Here is a 20,526-nt window from a genome sequence, read left to right as displayed (position 1 = left end):
TATAATGAGAACATAAGTATGCCACACCTGGCACAACAATTAAAACAACTAAATTAGAAAACTTCAAACATGCAGAATCTCATAACCTGCTGTGTCTATAGTTAATAAAGTTCTATCTTGATAAATGATCAATATAAAAAGGAAAAAAATCTGCTTTCTATTAGTCTGATATACAATTTAGTTATAATCATTATCATTTCTAGTTAATTTGCTTCTACAGGTTTATGTGCAAGCTGCACTTTTATTATCTTGCAGTTGTCACTTACCTGGAGTGCCAAATTGGATGCAGTTTTCCAGTGTTCTCACAAAGTCAGGGTCACTAAGTTTAATTATATGGAGTGTATTGGCCTTTTCCATATTCTTCACCCATTTGTTTGCTTGGCCCTGAGGATCTATCATTAGAGGCCATCTTCTTGCATTCCTATAGTTAAAAAAAAAAAACAGTGACTGAATTATCTGTGGTCTAACTAATTTGTATTATTCATTTGGTAGAATCAAGTTAACTGCTCGAGACTTCTGAAACAAGAAAGTGAATAAAATAACAGGTTATTGCCAGAAAGAAATACCCTAACATTTAAACTTTTCACTTAGATAGAATACTGAGAATTATTGTAAATGGTGACCCTTAAATAGGCCTTACTTTCACCTTTACTAGACAGGAAACATATTTTTCACATTGACAAAAGTTCAACGATAGTAATAGATAATCACAACTTTGTCATAAAAACCAAATTACTTACCTGTAGTGGGTGCTCTCTGTGGACATCAGGATGAAAATCTTCAAAGATGGGGGTGATATAATCCAGAAGGATTTACTCTGTGCATGTGAGAAACCTCAGTTCTTTTTGCAGCTTAAAAAAACAGAACTCCAGGGGGAGATGAGAGACTTATGTGAGGCCTTCCATCCTGTTTTCCATGGCGAACACTCACCACAAGTAAGTAATTTGGTTTTCTTCATGGGCAAGCAGAAGGGACTGTTCTCATAATTGGGACCCCTCCATCACATCTTGCCTTCAAATGAGGGAAAAACAGACTACCAAAGGGCTGAGAACAAAACAAATCAAATATTTGCGGGGTTTTTTAAATTTCTTTTTAAAAGGCAACCTGAAAATCGTAGAAATGGGACTTATAGAAAATTAAGTTGGATTTTTAAATCTGAAAGACATTCTGAAAAACAAATTGAACAACCCTACTATTACATGAGGAACATAAGAACAGCCATACTGTGGCCAATCTAGGTCACAAGTAACTGGAAGAATTCCAGTTAGTAGCAACACTCCATGTAAACAATCTCGGGGCAAGAAGTGGCTTCTCCCATGTCCATCTCAATAACAGAATATGGACTTTTCCTCCAAAAACTTATCCAAACCTTTTTTAAACCCAGATACAGAAAAACTGCCATTACCACATCCTCCGGCAATGAGTTCCAGAGCTTAACTATTCTTTGAGTGAAAAACATATTTCATCATATTTGTTTTAAAAGTATTTCCATGTAATTTCATTGCATGTCCCCTGGTCTTTGTACTTTTTGAAAGACTGAAAAATCGATTCACTATTACCCATTCTACTGCACTCAGGATTTTGTAGGCCTTAATCATATCCCCCCTCAGCCATCTCTTTTCCAAGCTGAAGATCCCTAACTTCTTTATCCTTTCCTTACATGGGAGGAGTTCCAACTCCTTTATCGTTTTGATCGCTCTTCTTTGAATCTTTTCTAATTCCACTATATCTTTTTTTAGATATGGCGACCAGAATTGAACGCAATACTCAAGGTGAGGTCGCACCATAGAGTGATACAGAGGCATTATAATATTTTTGGTCTTAATTTGCATCCCTTACCTAATAATTCCTAGCATCCCTTTTGCTTTTTGGGCTGCTGCCACACACAGGGCAGAAGATTTCAGCATATTGTCTACAATGAGGGGCATAATCGAAGGGTGCACCCAAGTTTTCTTGGGGCCACCTTTGCAGGACAGCTCCGTGAAGGGGCGGGGAAACCCGTATTATCAAAACAAGATGAGCGTCCATCTTTCATTTCGATAATACGGTCGGGGACGCCCAAATCTCAACATTTAGGTCGACCTTAGAGATGGTCGTCCTTAGGTCATCCTTAGAGATGGTCATCCCCGGTTTTCGGTGATAATGGAAATCGAGGACACCCATCTCAGAAATGACCAAATCCAAGCCATTTGGTCATGGCAGGAACCAGCATTCGTAGTGCACTGGTCCCCCTCATATGCCAGGACACCAACCGGGCACCCTAGGGGGCACTGCAGTGGACTTCATAAATTGCTCCCAGGAACATAGCTCCCTTACCTTGTGTGCTGAGCCCCCCAACCCCCCTCCCCCCCGCATTGAGCCTGCCATGAGTGGGAAAGCGCGGGGTACAAATGTAACAAAAAAAAACCACTCCCCACAACTGTACACCACTACCATAGCTCTAAGGGGTGAAGGGGAGCACCTACATGTGTGTACAGTGGGTTTGTGGTGGGTTTTGGAGGGCTCACATTTACCACCACAAGTGTAACAGGAAGGGGGGGGATGGGTCTGGGTCCGCCTGCCTGAAGTGCACTGCACCCACTAAAACTGCTCCAGGGGCCTGCATACTGCTGTCATGGAGCTGGGTATGACATTTGAGGCTGGCAAAGAAAAATTTTTTTTAGGGTGGGATGGGGTTAGTGACCACTGGGGGAGTAAGGGGAGGTCATCCCCGATTCCCTCTGGTAGTCATATGCTCAGTTCGGGCACCTTTTTGAGGCTTGGTTGCAAGAAAAATTGGACCAAGTCGGCCAAGTGCTCATCGAGGACGCCCTTCTTTTTTCCATTATTGGCCGAGGACGCCCATGTGTTAAGCACGCCCCAGTCCCGGCTTCACTATGCTGCCGACACGCCCCCGTGAACTTTGGTCGTCCCCGCAACGGAAAGCAGTTGAGGGCGCCCAAAATTGGCTTTCGATTATGCTGACTTGGGCGACCCTGAGAGAAGGACGCCCATCTCCTGATTTGTGTCGTAAGATGGACGCCCTTCTCTTTCGAAAATAAGCCTGAATGACTCCAAGATCTTTATCTTGAATACTGACTCCTAAAGTGGACCCTAGCATCAGGTAACTATGATTTGGATTATTCTTCCTAATGTGCATCACTTTGTATTTGTCCACTTTAAATTTCATCTGACATTTCAATGCCCAGTCTTCCAGTTTCCTAAGGTCTTCCTGCAATTTTTCACAATCTGCATATGTTTTGACAGCTTTGAATAGTTTTCTGTCTTCTGCAGATTTAATCACCCCACATCGTTCTGTTTTCTAGATCATTTTTAAAAATGTTAAATAGCACCAGACCCAGTACAGATCCCTGAAGTACTCCATTATTCATCCACCTCCATTGAGAAAAATGGCCATTTAACCCTACCCTCTGTTTTTTGTCTAGTAATCAATTCCTAATCCACAACAGAACATTGCTTTCTATCCCATGATTTCTTTTTAATTTTCTCACGAGTCTCTCATGAGGACCTTTGTCAAAAGATTTCTGAAAATCTAGATATACAACATCAACCGACTCACTTTTATCCACATGTTTATTCACGCCTTCAAAGAAATGAAGAAAATTGGTGAGGCAAGACTTCCCTTGTTTGAACCCATTCTGACTCTGTCCCATTAAACCGTGTTTGTCTATGTGTTCCATAATTTTATTCTTTGTAAGAGTTTCCACTATTTTGCCCAGCACTGAAGTCAGGCTCACCTTTACCCTTTTCAAATAATAATGGTAAGTGAATGTGTGGATCAAGGTCCATGTTAACCTAAAAATACATGGACCAAGTCCGCCCGGCGAAATACTCGTTCGAGTCGGCGTTTTTTTTTTCATAATAAGGTGAAGCCGGCCATCTCTTAACCCTGCCCCGCTCAGCCCCCCTTCCCGCCTTCGCTACCCTACCAACACGTCCCCTTGAAGGTTGGCCGGTGCCACAACAAAAAAGCAATTGGGGCCGGCCAAAATCGGCTTTCGATAATACCGATTTGGCCGGGATTGAGAGATCTCCAGCGATCTCCCTTTTTTTTGTCGGAAGATCGCCGGGTTCCCTTTCGAAAATAAGCCTGATAGTTACCTAAGCAAATTTGTAAGTCTATGGTGAACCTTCACATGTGTGGAGACCTTTCAGACACAAGGCCAGACAAGTAGACTTCCTCTCTAAAGGCTATCGATCCAGAGGACAGTCACTCCAATGTAAAATTTTCCATGGGATGACCAACAGTCTGTTCTGTTCACCAAGAATTATAGCCAGTTTCAGTTTCATCTCCACTTCAAAGTGACCTAACTCATCACTGTTCCGTTTGGCTGGAGACCAGTAACCAATTCAACAAACACAGGCAACTCCACTTTTCTCAAAGGTTATATTCACTGAACAGCAAAACTTAAGATATTTGAATGCTGAGGTTTGCAATAGCAAAACCCTGTTCCAGGTTTTGCTGTCTCATTTGATTTACCAAGGAATCATGATCAACATCTTCTTGTTTTTACTTTTTACTTTTAACTGCAAGCATTGTATGTAACTGAGGGCCAGATGCATCAACCAAACGTAAAAAATTCAAAAATGTTAAACTCCCTAACGAATTTGAAAAAACGAAGCATGCACCAAAAAAAACAAGTCGCACATGTTTGGTGCGGTATTGAAAAGTACAATGTATCAAAGATTTGTAATCCCCATCAGTAATCGGCCCCTAAGTCATGCGCAGAGCAGCCAAGCGTTATGCTGGATGCTCTGCGCATGCCACAAACGTCAGAACAATAACAAACAAAAACACAAACACGTGGCTCCCCGCTCCCCCCTGCATCACTACAAAACTAAACATACCTCAAAAAAGGATCGGGAGGGGGCAAAGGCGCTCGTCAGAAGCATCCTTTATGGACGGCCTTGCCCCCCCCCCCCCCCCCGAGATCGCCGCTGTTCCCCACTTCCGCCCTTTACTAAATTAAAAACTGAAAATAAAAATCTAAACTTTTGCAGCGCCGGGCCCCCCTCCCTTCCTGTCTCGATCTTCTTCTTTTCCCAACACTGCTCCGCCTCCCGCCATCCTCCGCCCCTTGCCCCGCCCCACTGAGTTCGTCGCCGCCATTCCCCCCTCCAACGGACCCCCCCGCCTTACCGGCCGTGCAGCACCTCTCACCTGTGTGTGAAGGCGTTGCACGGGATGAAACAACGAATCGTCGATCGCTTCTGCCTCCACCGACATCTATCTCCTTCTTCCTGTGCCCGCCCTCCTCTGATGTAAGTTACCAACGTAGGAAACTTACGTCAGAGGAGGGCGGGCACAGGAAGAAGGAGATAGACGTCGGTGGAGGCAGAAGCGATCGACGATTCGTTGTTTCATCCCGTGCAGTGCCTTCACACACAGGTGAGAGGCGCTGCACAGCCGGTAAAGCGGAGGGGGGGTCCGTTGGAGGGGGGAACGGCGATGACGAAATCAGGGGGCGGGGCAAGGGGGGAGGATGGCGGGAGGCGGAGCAGTGTTGGGAAAAGAAGAAGATCGAGACAGGAAGGGAGGGGGACCCGGCACCGCAAAAGTTTAGATTTTTATTTTCAGTTTTTAATTTAGTAAAGTGTGGAAGCGGGGAACAGCAGCGATCTCGGGGGGGAGGGGCAAGGCCATCCATACAGGACGCTCCTGATGAGCGCCTTTGTCCCCTCCCGATTCTTTTTTGATGTTTGTAAAGCTTTTATATTTTATGCAGGGGAAAGCGGGGAGCCAGTGTTTGTGGTGTTTTTATTTTTTTTATCTCACTTTTCTGTTTAAACATGCCAGCTTTGATTTTTATGGTGCAGGGGGCAGCGGGGAGATGACAGCTCAGGCCTTTACGACTGCTCTGACCATACGTTTAATATGTCGCGGTGAATGATTCGGTGTGATCGTCGGTATTGTTAGTGCATCCCGAATCGCCCACATTACAATGGTAGTTAGCTGCTTGCTTTGTTGGAAAAAGGCCTTTAATGCATGCAAAGGTTAGGAATTTCCTTCGTTAAAAGGTTGTTAGAGGGTCGTTAAGGTTTAGTGCATCTGGCCCTGAGTAAAAGTAGTAAGAATTGGTGAAATTATTACTTCAGTAAAAGTAACAAATGTTTTCTTTACTTTACAAGTAAAAGTGGCAAAACCTTTACTTAAGTACAGTAACTAATTACATTTACTTAGTTACCATACATTTGTCTTGACTGAAACTAATGCCTGCTGTGAAAAGGTACTATGCTCCATTTTTTGTCTTTGCAAGACTCTAGGTCACTGTGCGGTCCTTTTATCAAGCTGCAGTAAAAAGGGCCCTGTGGTAGCGGTGGGGGCTGTTTTTGCCGCACACCAGGGCCCTTTTTTACTGCAGCAGGTAAAAAGCCTCTAAAAAAGACATGGCCATGCAGTAAGATTATTCTTACCATGTGGGCATGCGGGGAGGGGGGGGGATCACTGAGGTGGCGGTAAGGGCTCCCGCATTAACCCAGTGATAACCAGGCAGCGCTGATTACCACCAGGTTAACGCCACACTAGAAATTATGGAATTATTTTCCATACTGCCAGAAATGTGCTTGAGGCAGAACTACCACCAGCGGCCGTGTTGGGCCGGTGGTAGTTCCAGGTTGCCATGCAGCAACCCTTTAGTAAGGGACTAGAGGTAACAAGCAGTGAAGATGACCCGTTAGACAATTCAAAATCAGTCAACTTCTGTGCTACGGACTTCTTAATCTTCTAGAGTTTTTCTTCAGCATCAAAATGCTCTCAGAGCCAAAAAAAGTGCCAAATTCATAAGTGCTTTAAAAAAATTGGGGGCTACTGAACACATAATTCTGGACTTATCCTTTGTTATGGTGATTTTTCTAGAAGCATCCCCACAGGTAAACAGCAGCATTTGCCTCAGGCAAAAATATATTCATGTTTGAGGGGCACTGACAGATAAAAAGCATATATATCTATGGGTCAATAAGTGTTTGTAAGCATGTCTCTGGAAGGAACAGTGGGAGTTAAAGAAGCTTCTTTGATGGCTCATGCTGCTGTTCTTGCATGCCTCAAATATATTTGGTAGGCCATGACAATTATTTTCTCTTAAATATCTTCCCTAATGACAGGCGGTGTTCACCAAAGAACAAATATTTTCCATTAGTCCCTCTGCAGAAGTTTAAAAAAAAATTTAAAAAAAGAAGAAGAAGCAGCAGGTGAAGGCCTTTAGCCCTGAATTTTAGGCAGCTTATAACCTATGTTTAATAATTGCAGTTTAAACTTCTATTTCTCTATCCCACATAAAGTATGAATCAGCCAATTGGCTATTAAGGGTTTTCCTGTGAAAATTGTTCCAATGCCCATTTGCACACTGACCATAAAGCAAATCCATATCAGAAAAACTGAGTTGAAAAACCTTCAAATGATTACTTACGAAATGATGATGCCATTATCAATGGAAAAGTTGTCAGAGGGTAAGCCAGCAATGTTCCATGCTCGGATTTTCACAGGTTCTCCTAAAGTTCCAGCAAGGGAGAAATCATCAGAGCAGGGGATATCTCTTTTTTTACATAAAATTTCCCATTCCTTTGTTTGCATCTGGAAAAGAAAAGTGCATACTGTACCTCTGTGGGAAGCTGCATATTTAACTCCATATGCTGAAGTTTAATGCAACTTTCTGTTGATTTTTAACCTATGATGTACAATGCTTGTGCATATATAATAGGAGATTGATATTCAAAACCATTTATGCAGTTGCAGTAGGAGGCGAATGCACAAGGAAAAATTACTTGTTACCTGATAATTTTCTTTCCATTAATCCCAACAGATCAATCCAGAGACTTGTGGGTTGTGTCCCTCTACCAGCAGGTGGAGATAGAGAGAACCTCTGAGGTTTGCTATATGTGGACCTGTGCAGCCAGCTGAACCTCAGTATGAACGATACCAAAGCAGTGGAATGGAAACAATAGAAAACTCTCCTGACATTTGTCAAACCAATTGCCCAACATACTTCCACCACTTCTATATTTATTTATTTTATTTTTTAATCAAAGGAAGAAACATTCAGAACAACGGAACCTGAAAAAAACTAACCAACCGCAGACAGTATACCCAGGGGGGGGCCTCTGGATTGATCTGTTGGGACTAATGGAAAGAAAATTATCAGGTAAGAATTAATTTTTCCTTCCATGGCGTCCCACAGATCAATCCAGAGACTTGTGGGATGTACCCAAGCAGTCCTCAAGTAGGACGGGACACCCCCAACCAGGCAGAAATCACCGACGAGCCAAACACCTCATCTTGACGAGCTGCCACATCCATCTGATAATGACGAGTGAATGTATGGACCGAAGCCCATGTAGCTGCCCTGCAGATATCTTCCAGAGAAACCAAACGGGACTCTGCATAGGAGGAAGCTTGAGCTCACGTAGAATGAGCATGAACTTGCAAAGGGGCTTGCTTGCCCAATGACACATATGCCAAAGAAAAGGCCTCCCGCAACCAATGGGCTATGGTGTCCTTGGACGCCATATGACCCTTCTTACTGCCTCCAAAAAGGACGAAGAGATGGTCAGAAAGACGAAATCATCACCTTCAAATACCTGAGAAGAGCCTGTCTCACGTTCAGGCAGCGAAGAGCCTGGAATTGCTCAGGGTAATCTTCCCGGCGGAAGGCCGGCAAATGCAGGGACTGCCCCAAGTGGAAAAGAGAATCCACCTTGGACAAAAACGAAGGAAATGTCCTAATTGATACCCCCGCCTCCGTAAAATGCAGGAAGGGGTCTCTGCAAGAAAGGGCCTGCAACTCTGAAATTCTCTGAGCGGAAGTAATGGCTACTAGGAAAATCGCCTTCAAGGTGAGATCCTTAATCGTAATCCCCAATAAGGGTTCGAAAGGAGGACGCTGAAGTACTTTGAGAACTAGATTAAGGTTCCAGGATGGCAGAACTGGTACATGAGGAGGGCACAAATGATTTATGCCCCTAAAGAAATGAACCACATTCAGGTGGGAGGCGATGGACGCCCCCTGAAGCCGGCCTCTAAAACATGCCAGAACTTCCACCTGTACCTTAAGAGAGCTCAACAAGAGTGATTTTTGTACAGCCTCCTGAAGAAACGTGAGGATAACTGATACTGAAGCCGAAGCCGCTGACAATCCCGAACTCGCAGACCACGAATCGAAGGTACGCCACACCCTAGCATAAACTATCGAGGTGGATCTTTTCCGAGCCTACAGCATCGTGGCGATAACCTCATCTGGATACCCTTTTCTTCTCAACCTCGCCCTTTCAAGGGCCAGGCTGTAAGATCAAAGGGGGAGGGATCCTCCATCGTGACTGGCCCCTGCAGCAGGAGACCGTCCTGCGCCGGTAGCAGAAAAGGACGATCGAACAGAAGTCTGATCACATCTGCGTACCAGGGTTGTCTGGGCCAATCTGGGGCCACTAGGATCACTCAACTGGGATGACTGGCAATGGAAGTCAGTAACCTGCCCACCATTGGCCATGGGGGAAAGGCATAGAGCAGGCCCCTGGGCCAAGGTTGAAGAAGGGTATCAATGTCTTCTGAGCCCAGCTCTCGTCCCCTGCTGAAGAAACGGGGAACCTTCGCATTGAATGCAGTGGCCATTAAGTCCATCTCTGGCATCCCCCAATGGGCAGTTATCTGATCAAAGGCCAGAGGGGACAGCATCTACTCCCCCTGCTCCAACTGGTGGTGACTGAGAAAGTCCGCTTGCACATTCTGTGACCCCGCTATATGAGCCGCTGTCAAGAAAGAGAGATGAGTCTCTGCCCAATGGCAGATCAGAGCCACCTCGCATGCTAGGGGTGCACTCCTTGGGTCCCCATGACGGCTTACGTAGGCGACCACTGTCACATTGTCCAAAAGAACTCAAACTGGGAAACCGTGGAGAAGAGACAAAAACTTCCGAAGGGCCAGACGAATCGTCGGTAACTCCAAGCAGTTGATAGACCATGATGCCTCCATCAAAGTACAAACGCCCTGGGCCGTCTGTTGCAGGCAATGAGCCCCCCAGCCAGACAGTGACACATCCGTGGTCACTATCTTCCAGTCCAGGGTTGCCAGAGGAATGCCCGACACCAATTTCTTTTGAATGAACCACCAGTACAAGATTTTATTTTTAATTTGTACCCCGCGCTTTCCCACTCATGGCAGGCTCAATGTGGCTTAGGTACTTATTTGTACCTGGGGCAATGGAGGGTTAAGTGACTTGCCCAGAGTCACAAGGAGCTGCCTGTGCCTGCAGTGGGAATAGAACCCAGTTCCCCAGGACCAAAGTCCACCACTCTAACCACTAGGCCACTCCTCCTCTCCTTGTGTGAAGACGGGCCGAACATGGCACCCGAACCTCGTAATCCTCCGAGAGTGGAGACCAATGGCTCAGAAGGTGCCACTGGAGGGGGCACATGTGAGCTCTGTCTCACTTTACCACGTCCAAGATGGAGGCCATGGAACCTAGAACTTGTACATAGTCCCAAGCCCATGGGTTCAGAGTTTGAAACAGCGCTTGTAACTGAGCCTGTGACTGCTGTGCTCGAGCTGAAGGAAGAGAAACTATTCCTGTTCGGACAAGCCATCTAGATAGGGATGGACCTGAATCCCTTCCTTCCTGAGATAGGCCCCAACCATTACGAGGACCTTGGAAAAGGTCCGAGACGCTGTGGCTAGGCCAAAGGGCATCGCTTTGAATTGAAAATGATGACCAAGCACTGTAAAGCGAAGAAAGCGCCTGTGGGGAAGCCAGATTGGAATGCATAAATAGGCCTCTTTGAGATCAAGAGAGGTCAAAAACTCCCCTTGCTGTACCACTGCGATCACCGATCGGAGGGTTTCCATGCGGAAAAGCCGAACCAGTAAGGACCTGTTGACGCATTTGAGATCTAAGATGGGTCGCCAAAAACCGCCCTTTTATGGCACCACAAAATAAATGGAGTATCGACCGCATCCCTTTCTGCTGGGGGTACAGGCTGGACAGCACCCAGCCATTGTAAGTTGAGGAGGGTGTGTTGAATGGCCTGCACCTTGGTGGGACATTTGCAAGGAGATTCCAGAAAAGAGTCTACTATCGGACGAGCCAATTCTAACTTGTAGCCGTCTCTGATAACCTCCAAGACCCATTCGACGGATGTTACCCTGGTCCACTCCACCAGGAATAGGGACAGTCTGCCCCCAATAACTGGCTGGATATGGACCAGGGCCCCATCATTGGACGGACCTGGCTGTGGGCTGGTTTCTGTTACTGGAAAGGACGGCCCACCTGTCACCTTGAAAGGGCTGAGACTTCTGAGAAGATCTTGCTCTCTGAAAAGAGGCCCCGCGACCTGGATGGTAACATGTATCCCTAAACTTAGGTCTAGGTGGGATGTAAGGCAGGCCAGGGGACAGTTAGGACTAGATTCTATATATGGCACATAAAAAATCAGCGCCAGAAAAAAACGAGCTTAGCGCTATTCTATAAATCTTGGCTAAAGTTAGACATGGTTTATAGAATACATGTAATGCCCGTTCCTGCGACTAAATTTAGTCGCAGCCATTTATGCCAACTAAAACCTGGTGTAAAACCACATGACAAATTTAGGCACGAATTGGGCTTATTCTATAACACTGCACGTAAACGCCCCTTCTGAGATATACGTGACAAGTTAGACACATTGCTTTATAGAATATGCTTAGCAAGCTATGTGTGTAAATCCTAATTAGTACCAATTGGTACCAATAATTGCTTGTTAACATCTAATTGTCAGCACTGATTGGCTTGTTACCCAATTAATTTCTGTGCACAAATCAGCTAAGTGTGCTGATTTGCATGTGGAACTTTAGTCGCTGTTTATAGAATCTGGGGGTTAGTGGTGATATTCAGTCACTATGGGGGAGATTCTATACATGGCACCTAAAAAATCTGCGCTGAAATCTGTGCTGTGTATTCTATAATCAGCACCTAGATTTAGGTGCCGAGTATAGAATATGATTAGTTGATATTTCAGCGCCTAAATCTACATGCATCCATTTACACCAATGAAAATGTGGCATAAATCCCAGCACGTAGATTTTGGTGCACTGGGCCATATTCTATAAGTAGGTGTGTAAATTTCAGAATGCCCATGAAACACCCATTTCCCCGCCTACAACCATGCCCTTTTTGCCTGCGTGTGTTAGAAGTTTGGCACACATCGTTACAGAATGTGCTTAGTGAGTTGTGCACCTAAATTCTAATCAGTGCCAATTAGTGCTCATTATTGCTTGTTAAGTGCTGATATCAGCGCTCATTAGCTTATTGAGTTGCGAGCATTGTTAAATTGGCGCAGATCTCAATTCACGCTATATAGAATCCGGGGATATCTGTATAAGATCCATAAAAGTGTCCATGCACTTATAACAAGTAAAAGTTTATTCAGATAAGATATTTGTGTAACGTTCTACATGTATATTAAATGGTGTGGGTAGTGTCATGCTGAAAATTTGTCTTTAGATTTTAAAGGTCCTAAATAATTTAACTGAAAAGAAAGAAAAGGAAGGAAAAGTTTTCCTAAAAATTACTCTAATTCGTGTGTAGGTTTTTATCTGCCCTGAAGAAATCTGTTTTTGATTAGTGGGCTATAAAACTGCTGAAATAAAATATATAAAATAATTATTCTATGCTTCCAATCCAATTTCACAAACACTATTATTCATCCTCTTACTGTCAAATTTATTTTCATGTAAAGATTTCTTAACAGCACCTTTCACTACAGATTTCTCCTCATACTCCTCCCCTTTTACAAATTATATCTTTGGGAAAAATTTGTGTACCGTAACATCTTAGAGTGCATTAACTATGCCCTATTCTCAAAAGTTTTTTTTACCTATTCTGCGACTTCCAAAAATATCTTGCAAAACAAGTATGAACTCAAAGACCAAAAAGCCATATGGTATTCTATAATAAAATATTTATCAAGCCTACTATTTGGTGAGGCCACAAAGCGGTGAAGAACATCATTATGGGAAGTAATCATTCAGATCGCCTCATTAAAGGGACGTGTAAACTGCAGGCATCATAATGCTTCGTGGTATAATAATGATTTAAGATCTGAGAAGCAGAAGTTAAGACATTTAAAATGCAAATGGAGAAAATAAATCTATCAATCACATAAGACATAGGAGTCTTATGCCAAGGGGCTTAAGCAATATCAAGTATTGTCTATAATATCTATAAAAAGATTATTTTAATCAAAAAATAACATCATCACCTAGAAGGATGAAGGATCTCTTTACATTAGAAAGGAAATTAACTGCTAATAAATCTTCTATCCCGTTGGAGGATAATATAATTTCCTCATAAGAGTTTGCAAAAGCTTTTTGCACCAAAATTCAGCTTACTAGAAAAACTTTTGATTCTTTGCCAATTCCATTATCCTCACCATATTTCATTAACAATACTACAAAATGGAATGTATTTACACTTGTATCATCAGAGGAAGTGCTTAATGCAATTACTCATGCACTCTGGATCCATGTTCTCTGTTAGTCTTTAAAGCTCTGAAGGAGGATATTGTTGAATCTATTATAAGTTTAGTGAAGGGACAATACAAGCTATCAAAACTTAGTCCTCCAACAGTTACAGGATTTCATTGAGATTAATGGACTATTTGATAGCCATCAGTTTGGCTTTTGATTGAAACATAATACAGAGACCTTGTTGGTATCAGTTGTTGATACCATCAAGTGGGGATTTGACTGGGGACTGCATTATGTTATGTCACTCTAGACATTTTGGCTGCTTTTGACACCATCAGTCACACTATTTTGATTAACCATTTAGCCAATTTAGGGATAACAGGAAAAGTACTTGAATTGTTTTCATCATTTTAAGTACATATCAGTTTCAAGTAAGACAAGTGAATGTTTCAACCTGGGTCATGACTGAATCAGGAGTGCCACAAGGATCAGCATTATCGGCAATGTTGTTTAATATCTATATGACTCCAATTTGTAAACTTCTTTCATGTTTAGATTTGAACTATAAACTTTATGCTGATGATTTACAATTCTTTTCCCTGTAGAAAGTTTGGGGGCACTTTTTCAAAGCCACAGTAGGGCTACTGCAGCTATGGCATGCAGCAAATCGGCCCGTCAGGCTACCGCAGGAGCCTGGCAGTAATTCTAATGTGTGACGCACGCCATTTCCTTCACTCTGAAATTATTTTTATTATTTTAGCACCAGGGGCTTACTCAGTGGTAATTGGGTAAATAGGAAGTGGGAAGGACTCTCCCAGGATATGGCCACATGGCAACTGCTTAACTTACCACACAGCTATTTCCTTCTTTTTTTTTTTAAACCTCCTTTTACCCGCTGTGGTAAAAGGGGGCCTCAGTGCGCAGCAAATGCACATGTTGATGCCACTGCAGGGCCCCTTTTACTGCATCTTGGTAAAAGGACCTCTTGGTTAGTTCAATGAGTAAGTACCTAATTTTCTGCATTAAAGTGTTAAAGAAATGGATGATCGTAAACTGCTTCCAACTGAACATTTTTAAAAAGGTCTGAATGTCTAGTTCTGATACTGAAGGAAGTTCATTATTTAGGAGTACTGCTGGACTCATTATTATCATTAAATCCATAATTAAAATCAGGATGAAGCACACCGCATGCGAGTGCCGAAGAAGCACACATAAGGAGCACGTACTGCTCCTTTGTATGCTCCTTCAGAGACCTTCGGAGGTACGCCTCCCATCATTGCTCCATTATGGCATTTTTGTTTCACAGACGTTTTAGCATTAACCCTTTTTTTATTGTGGTTCATCTCTCTCTTTTACAACATGTGCTTATTCCAACCATTCCCTGTAATGTGGGGTTACCGCTTTGACAGAAGTACGTATCACTCCCATCCAACCCAGGTAAGACTCTTAGTTCATTGGAAGCCCCAAAAATCTCTTCCTACACCCAGACACAACCCACTCAATATAGGGCTTCTAAATTCCCACTCCAAAAAAGGGAAGTATCACTTAATACATGACCTAATTTTAACCAATATCATTGGGGATAACTTGAGAGCGGGAGACTCACTCAAAGGCAGTTGTGACCCAGTCGGTGGGGGAGGGTGCTAGTGTAGAGCACAAGCAGCAGGTGCAGGCAGACTGGAGTTGTGCTGGGGATAGACCCTCTAAGTGACCGCGGAGGGGAACACGAGGTGGATGGCTAGGCATTTTGTGACAAGGTGCTTACAGTTTGAACACACTACGCGTGTTTTGTCTGCTCATCACTGGTTCTCGGTAGCTTGGTGGATTCAATTCAAGGTCTTGTTATTTATTTACAAGGTCTTGAATAATGAAGCTCCAACTATTATAGTATCACTTTATAAATATATTGTCCCTCATGAAGACTTCTTTCAGCTGAAAATCAGTTTCTAAATGTGCCATTATTTCGTACCATAAGCTTATATGCACTCTGGCTCAGGGGAGATCTTGATGAGACGATCTGAGGACTGCATGCGAAAGTCCAACACAAGCTAAGTCCCTTTTGGTGAACAAAAATTAATTGTGTATGTGAATGATGACAGTTAGGAGCGAGATCTAAGATACTAAGCGCCCCACAAATCTGTTGTACATCGTGCGCACATACACGTAAGGAGGTTTTTTAAGCTGATGATAAATATCTAATCCCTAGAAATGACCGAGTATTCGGCATACGGGATTGAATTGGTACCATAAGGGATATCTATTAACCTTGGTACTTTGAGGCTTTTTCCTTCATTCATTGATCATTTAAGATTGATCACTCACCAACACATTATACATCTCTTCATACTCAACAGTGGAGTCTTTACTAACTGCAACAGTGACAGCACATGGTAAAGTACCATATGCACTGAACAGTCCACACCCATTCCCTGCATCATAACAGGCTATGAATACACATTAAAATTAACAAACAGATAATGCTATCTTGAAATCATTACATGTCGATAGCTAGATGTGAAGGCTCCAAGGTAGGCTACAATTCCTGATGAAATAAGAATATTTCCTGTTAGATTTATGTACAGCTTCCCAAGTTCCCAAGCAGACTGGCTCCAGCGAGTTTTTTCACCCCCAAGTCCTCCAATCAATTGTTCAGCTCGATCTAATTTTTTGCTGCACAAGTCAACCTCAAAAACAAAAAGACAAAGACATATGAAGGGGTGAAAATATTGTGTCATAATCTTATTTTATGAACCAGCTATTATATTCAATGTTGCACATCACATTCATTATAAAAAAATAATGGAGATTATCCTCTAAGAAGGACCATAGTGTTATCTTTTATTGACTTGAATGGAATCATATAATAAAGTAAATTATAAAATTGTAGAAATTGTTTTAATAAAGAAACAATGATTTAAATAAATTAAAATAATATATATGCTTGCATGGTGGTTTAGTTCCAAGTTTCAGAAAAAACATTGTTTCTCACCACAAGTGGGTGATATCATTTGAAGTCACTGGAATCTAATCTAATCTAAATTGACATTTGTAGCCTGCCTTGTCCCTATATAGATTCAAAGTGGGTAACAATTTCGGATCAAAAACAGTTTACAAGTTATAGATTAACAACAAATAACAATTGCAAAGAAAATGGTGATAAATCATGTGCTAAGAGCATAACATATTAATAACTAAATTGTGATCCTGTCAAATAAAATTTTTTTTCAAAGATTTCCTAAAAGAGTCATATATAGGTTGACATTTGAGATCTTTCAGAGCTCAGAACTACCGTAATGTTCTAAGCATGTGCAGCCTTTCCTGCATGCAGCTGTCTCCCCAGTTCCTCAATTAGATCTATAGCTCAAGAAGGAATGCAGTGCTCAAGGAGATGAGAGGAAAGGTGCACCTGATTAGTCTTGCTATCTACAGAAAACAGCTGTTACAGTTGAGAAACAATCCAGCCAATATTCAGCCAGTAGCAGTCAGCAATTTTTTTTAAACACTTACTGTCTTCAGCTAGATTAGCCTCAGATATTTAGTGCCGAGCCATGTCCGGGATCCGGCACTAAACATTGGGGGCAAATTTCAGTGGAGCTTATGTGGATCCCAGACAATATTCAGCCTGGCCTACATGAGACAAAGACAGTTATGCAGGCCCTGGCTGAATATTGAGCTGGCACCTGCATAACTTAAAAATCCCCACCAGGCCTTCCAATCTTCCTCCAAATGAGAAGGCTCCTTCCAATCACCCTCAACCATAAAACAACCCCCCCCCCCCCCACCCGCTATCACTATAGGCCCTCCCTGGGCCTACCTGCTCTGCCTGGTGGTCCAGTGGGGGAGCTGGGGGCAGGAGTGAAGCCCATTCACTCCTACCCCTAGGGGAATTGCTTCCAGGAAATGGCTGCCATCTTGCGGTACTCTGCAGTACCATGAGGTCATTTCACAGGGAAGGGGGGAGGAATTGGAATAGGCCAGCTCATTCAGGGAGGAGGATCGCATGGGGCCTGCTCTTTGTGAGGTGATCAGTCTGGGAAGGAGTTTCCAGCTATGTGAGTGCTGGCCTGATACTCAGTGTCAGCACCCTCGTACCTAAGCGGGTGAATTAAATTCATCCACTTAGCTATGTGGGTGCTGGCACTGAATACTGCCAGCACCTGCATACCTGCCAGCGCCTTCTCAACACCACCCCAATACTGCCTCTGACCTGCCCACATTTTTTGGACTGGTCAGAAGGGCCATGGTGCCTGCAGTTGCTCTGATCTCATGATGTTCCCCTTTTCTTGTTAGAAGAATACCAGTTTGTTCTTAACAATACTAGATGAATGATGCTAGCTAATTTGCCAGAATTCACTTGACTACTGTAATATCAACTGTGTCAGGGTCAAATAAGAGAAAGAGCTGGGTAGCCCTGCTGGTAGATTCACTTCTTTTGAGGTACTAAGCAGGAGCCCTCTTGCAGTTCTGAGTATAGAAGGACTTCACATACAGATTTCTAAACATAGGGTGCACTATGGATAACTAAGGCTTGAAATTTATTCTTCTAACTGAAGAAACTGCTACTAGATATAGTACTTGCCAGGTGATATGCGCAGTAAAGAGGACTCCATTGGCTCAAAAGATGACTTCATGAGACATGTAAGAACACTGAGGTCCCAAGACACAGGATATTTCTATAATGGTAGTTTGACATGAATAAGCCCTTTTATAAACCAATAAATGATAGAATATTGAGAATCTAGGAGCCTATCAATGGGAGCATGATAGGCTGAAAGTGCAGTGAGATGTACTCTGATGGAGGATATTTGCAGCCCAAGCCAGTAAAGATGGTATAGATGGCATCAACAAGGCACCAAATGGGGTCATGACCATTGTAAAAACCAGATGGAGTACATCTTCCATTTAAAAGTGTAAGTAAGTCTGCTAGATTGTTTTCTTGCAGTGACCAATATGTACTGTGTAGTCATTGGGGGGCCTTGAGTGGAAACTAAACACTGATCAATTTCTATGTTGCCAGTGCTATCAGGGTTCCCTTGTTTTGTGTAATCAGCAATGGAAATATTTGAAGCTTGCACAGATGAGAAACTGCATGTCTTTTGATAAGAGGGAGCCAATTCAAATGAGGCCAGTTTGTTTAATAAGGATCATTATGCCAGTCCTCTTTTGAAACTTATACAGGGTCTTAGCTATGAGAGGAATGGAGGAATAAGCATAGAGGATGGGTCAAGATCAATTTATGGTCAGCACACCTTTGCCAGTCAATCCAGGAATGGGCACAATGAGCAACAGAAAGGTGACTTTGAATTTTCATTGCTGGCGTAGAGGTCTACTTGGGAAGTTACCCAGGCTCTGCTGGTCTAGACTTCACTCATAAAGTAGTAAACCTCTGCTGAGCCTATCCACTATCTGGTTCTAAATGTCTAGGATAAAGGTTGCTTGAGTTGCATGTGACTGGAGATAATAAAGTCCCAAATTCTTGCTGCTTCCTGTTGCTGCAACTTGATTTGTCTACCTAAACAAGCACTGAGCAATCTTGGAGAAGATGCACAAACATCCAAACATCAGGGAGTATAATATCACTTGGAGCTCCAGAAGACTGATACAAATCAGTCTTTTGGGCTGAGATCATTTCCCCTGAGTAAGTTTGGAGCCAAGGTGGACTATCCAACCAGTGTTGGAAGAAACTGCTGTGAATACCCTTTAATACAAACAGGACGACTCTGGCTAGGTTGCATTTGGACATCCACCAGTATAGCACAGTTGCACATTTAAATAAAATCTAGATATTCAGTACTGCTATCTGGATAGTGAGCAGTTAAAAATTTGAATATCTCCACTAACTAGCTAACTTGGAGGAACACCCATTCACCGCCCCGGTACTATACAGATCGTGCCAAGGTAGTCTGCAAAGATATTCAGGGTTACTTTCTGTGGCTAAGGGAAATATCAGGATAACTATTGGGCCCTATCAAAATAAATGTCTTTGGAAAAACAACTGAATATTTCAACCCTAAGTGGACGGACCAGATTCACACAATATGCTATCAAGGAGGAAAAGACCTCAGATGTTGAATGAAACATCAACCCTGACCCTGAACAAGCCAGTTGAGGGGGTTACTCTTTAGCAACGATTTAATCACTGGTCAAAAACCTCCCTCATAACCAACTTTGTGTTCACCTTCTTTAAAAGTTCTTAATCAGTGAATTTTATCAATAACTTTGAAGAATGAATCACAAACAGTGAAAGTTCATGGTATCTCATTCAAAACCATTCCATCTCAAGAACTGCAAAAGAGCTAAAGTGACATTTATCTTAGATGAAGGATCCCGACAGGCAACCCATTTCACCACTTCCTGTGATGTCAGCTTCAAAAGTACTGCCTTCCTATCCACTTAGGGTTGCAACCAATATTTTTTGGAAAAACAATCCTATGGAGGCAAAAAACCTCTTGAATATGAGAGACCTTAGTTTCTGCATTTATTCAGCAGGCAGAAAAATAAACTGAGGGACTGAGATGATCCCCAAACATGCTCAAAACTTCACACTAGTTCTAGGCTTTGGGAGAGCTCTTGTGTCCTTGCACCTGTTTGTGCGCTTGATTCAATCCTGCCTGTCAACATAAAAACTGTTATGAAACAAGGCGATAGTCTTTAACACTTCATTTCACTATGAAAGAGAGGTAAAGCTTGTAGACATCTAACTTCTCGTCTCCAACAAATACATCATATTGTTCAGTATAAATACAAACTATTAATTGTGATGACAAGCCTTAATATAAGGGCAATTTTCAAAAGTCACTTAGCTGGTCATATAGACTGTCTGAAAATTGTCCAACCTTTTTCTGCCTATGGAGATTGACAGCATGCATACTTTTGTTTACTTGCAGGAAAAAGAAGGTGGGCTCATGGTATTGTAAGGCCAAACAGCTTTGCATTTTCAAAACTACGCACAGAAAAAGCAGTTGCAAATCTCTGTAGGCACTTTTTTCCAGACAATCATTAAAAGGAATGTCTTTCCCTTAGAGAATTGGTGCAAAGTTCAGAGGTTAAATTACCTATAGACATAGCATTTCCCCACAGTTTTAAAAATTACCCTT

The 20,526-nt window shown here is 42.8% G+C and overlaps 1 protein-coding gene across 1 annotated transcript in view; it reads right to left on the bottom strand.

Annotated features, from left to right (window-relative positions):
• DNAH7 (dynein axonemal heavy chain 7) overlaps positions 1-20,526 on the bottom strand; it is a 525,690-nt gene that overhangs the window by 113,540 nt on the left and 391,624 nt on the right. The window contains 3 exon segments of the mRNA XM_030210108.1: positions 267-421; positions 7,407-7,570; positions 15,928-16,113. Of these exon segments, the coding sequence (XP_030065968.1) occupies positions 267-421; positions 7,407-7,570; positions 15,928-16,113 (505 nt within the window).

Source organism: Microcaecilia unicolor, chromosome 7 (assembly GCF_901765095.1).
Source record: "Microcaecilia unicolor chromosome 7, aMicUni1.1, whole genome shotgun sequence".
NCBI classification, from domain to species: Eukaryota; Metazoa; Chordata; class Amphibia; order Gymnophiona; family Siphonopidae; genus Microcaecilia; species Microcaecilia unicolor.
This window is presented reverse-complemented; position numbering and strand designations above follow the sequence as displayed.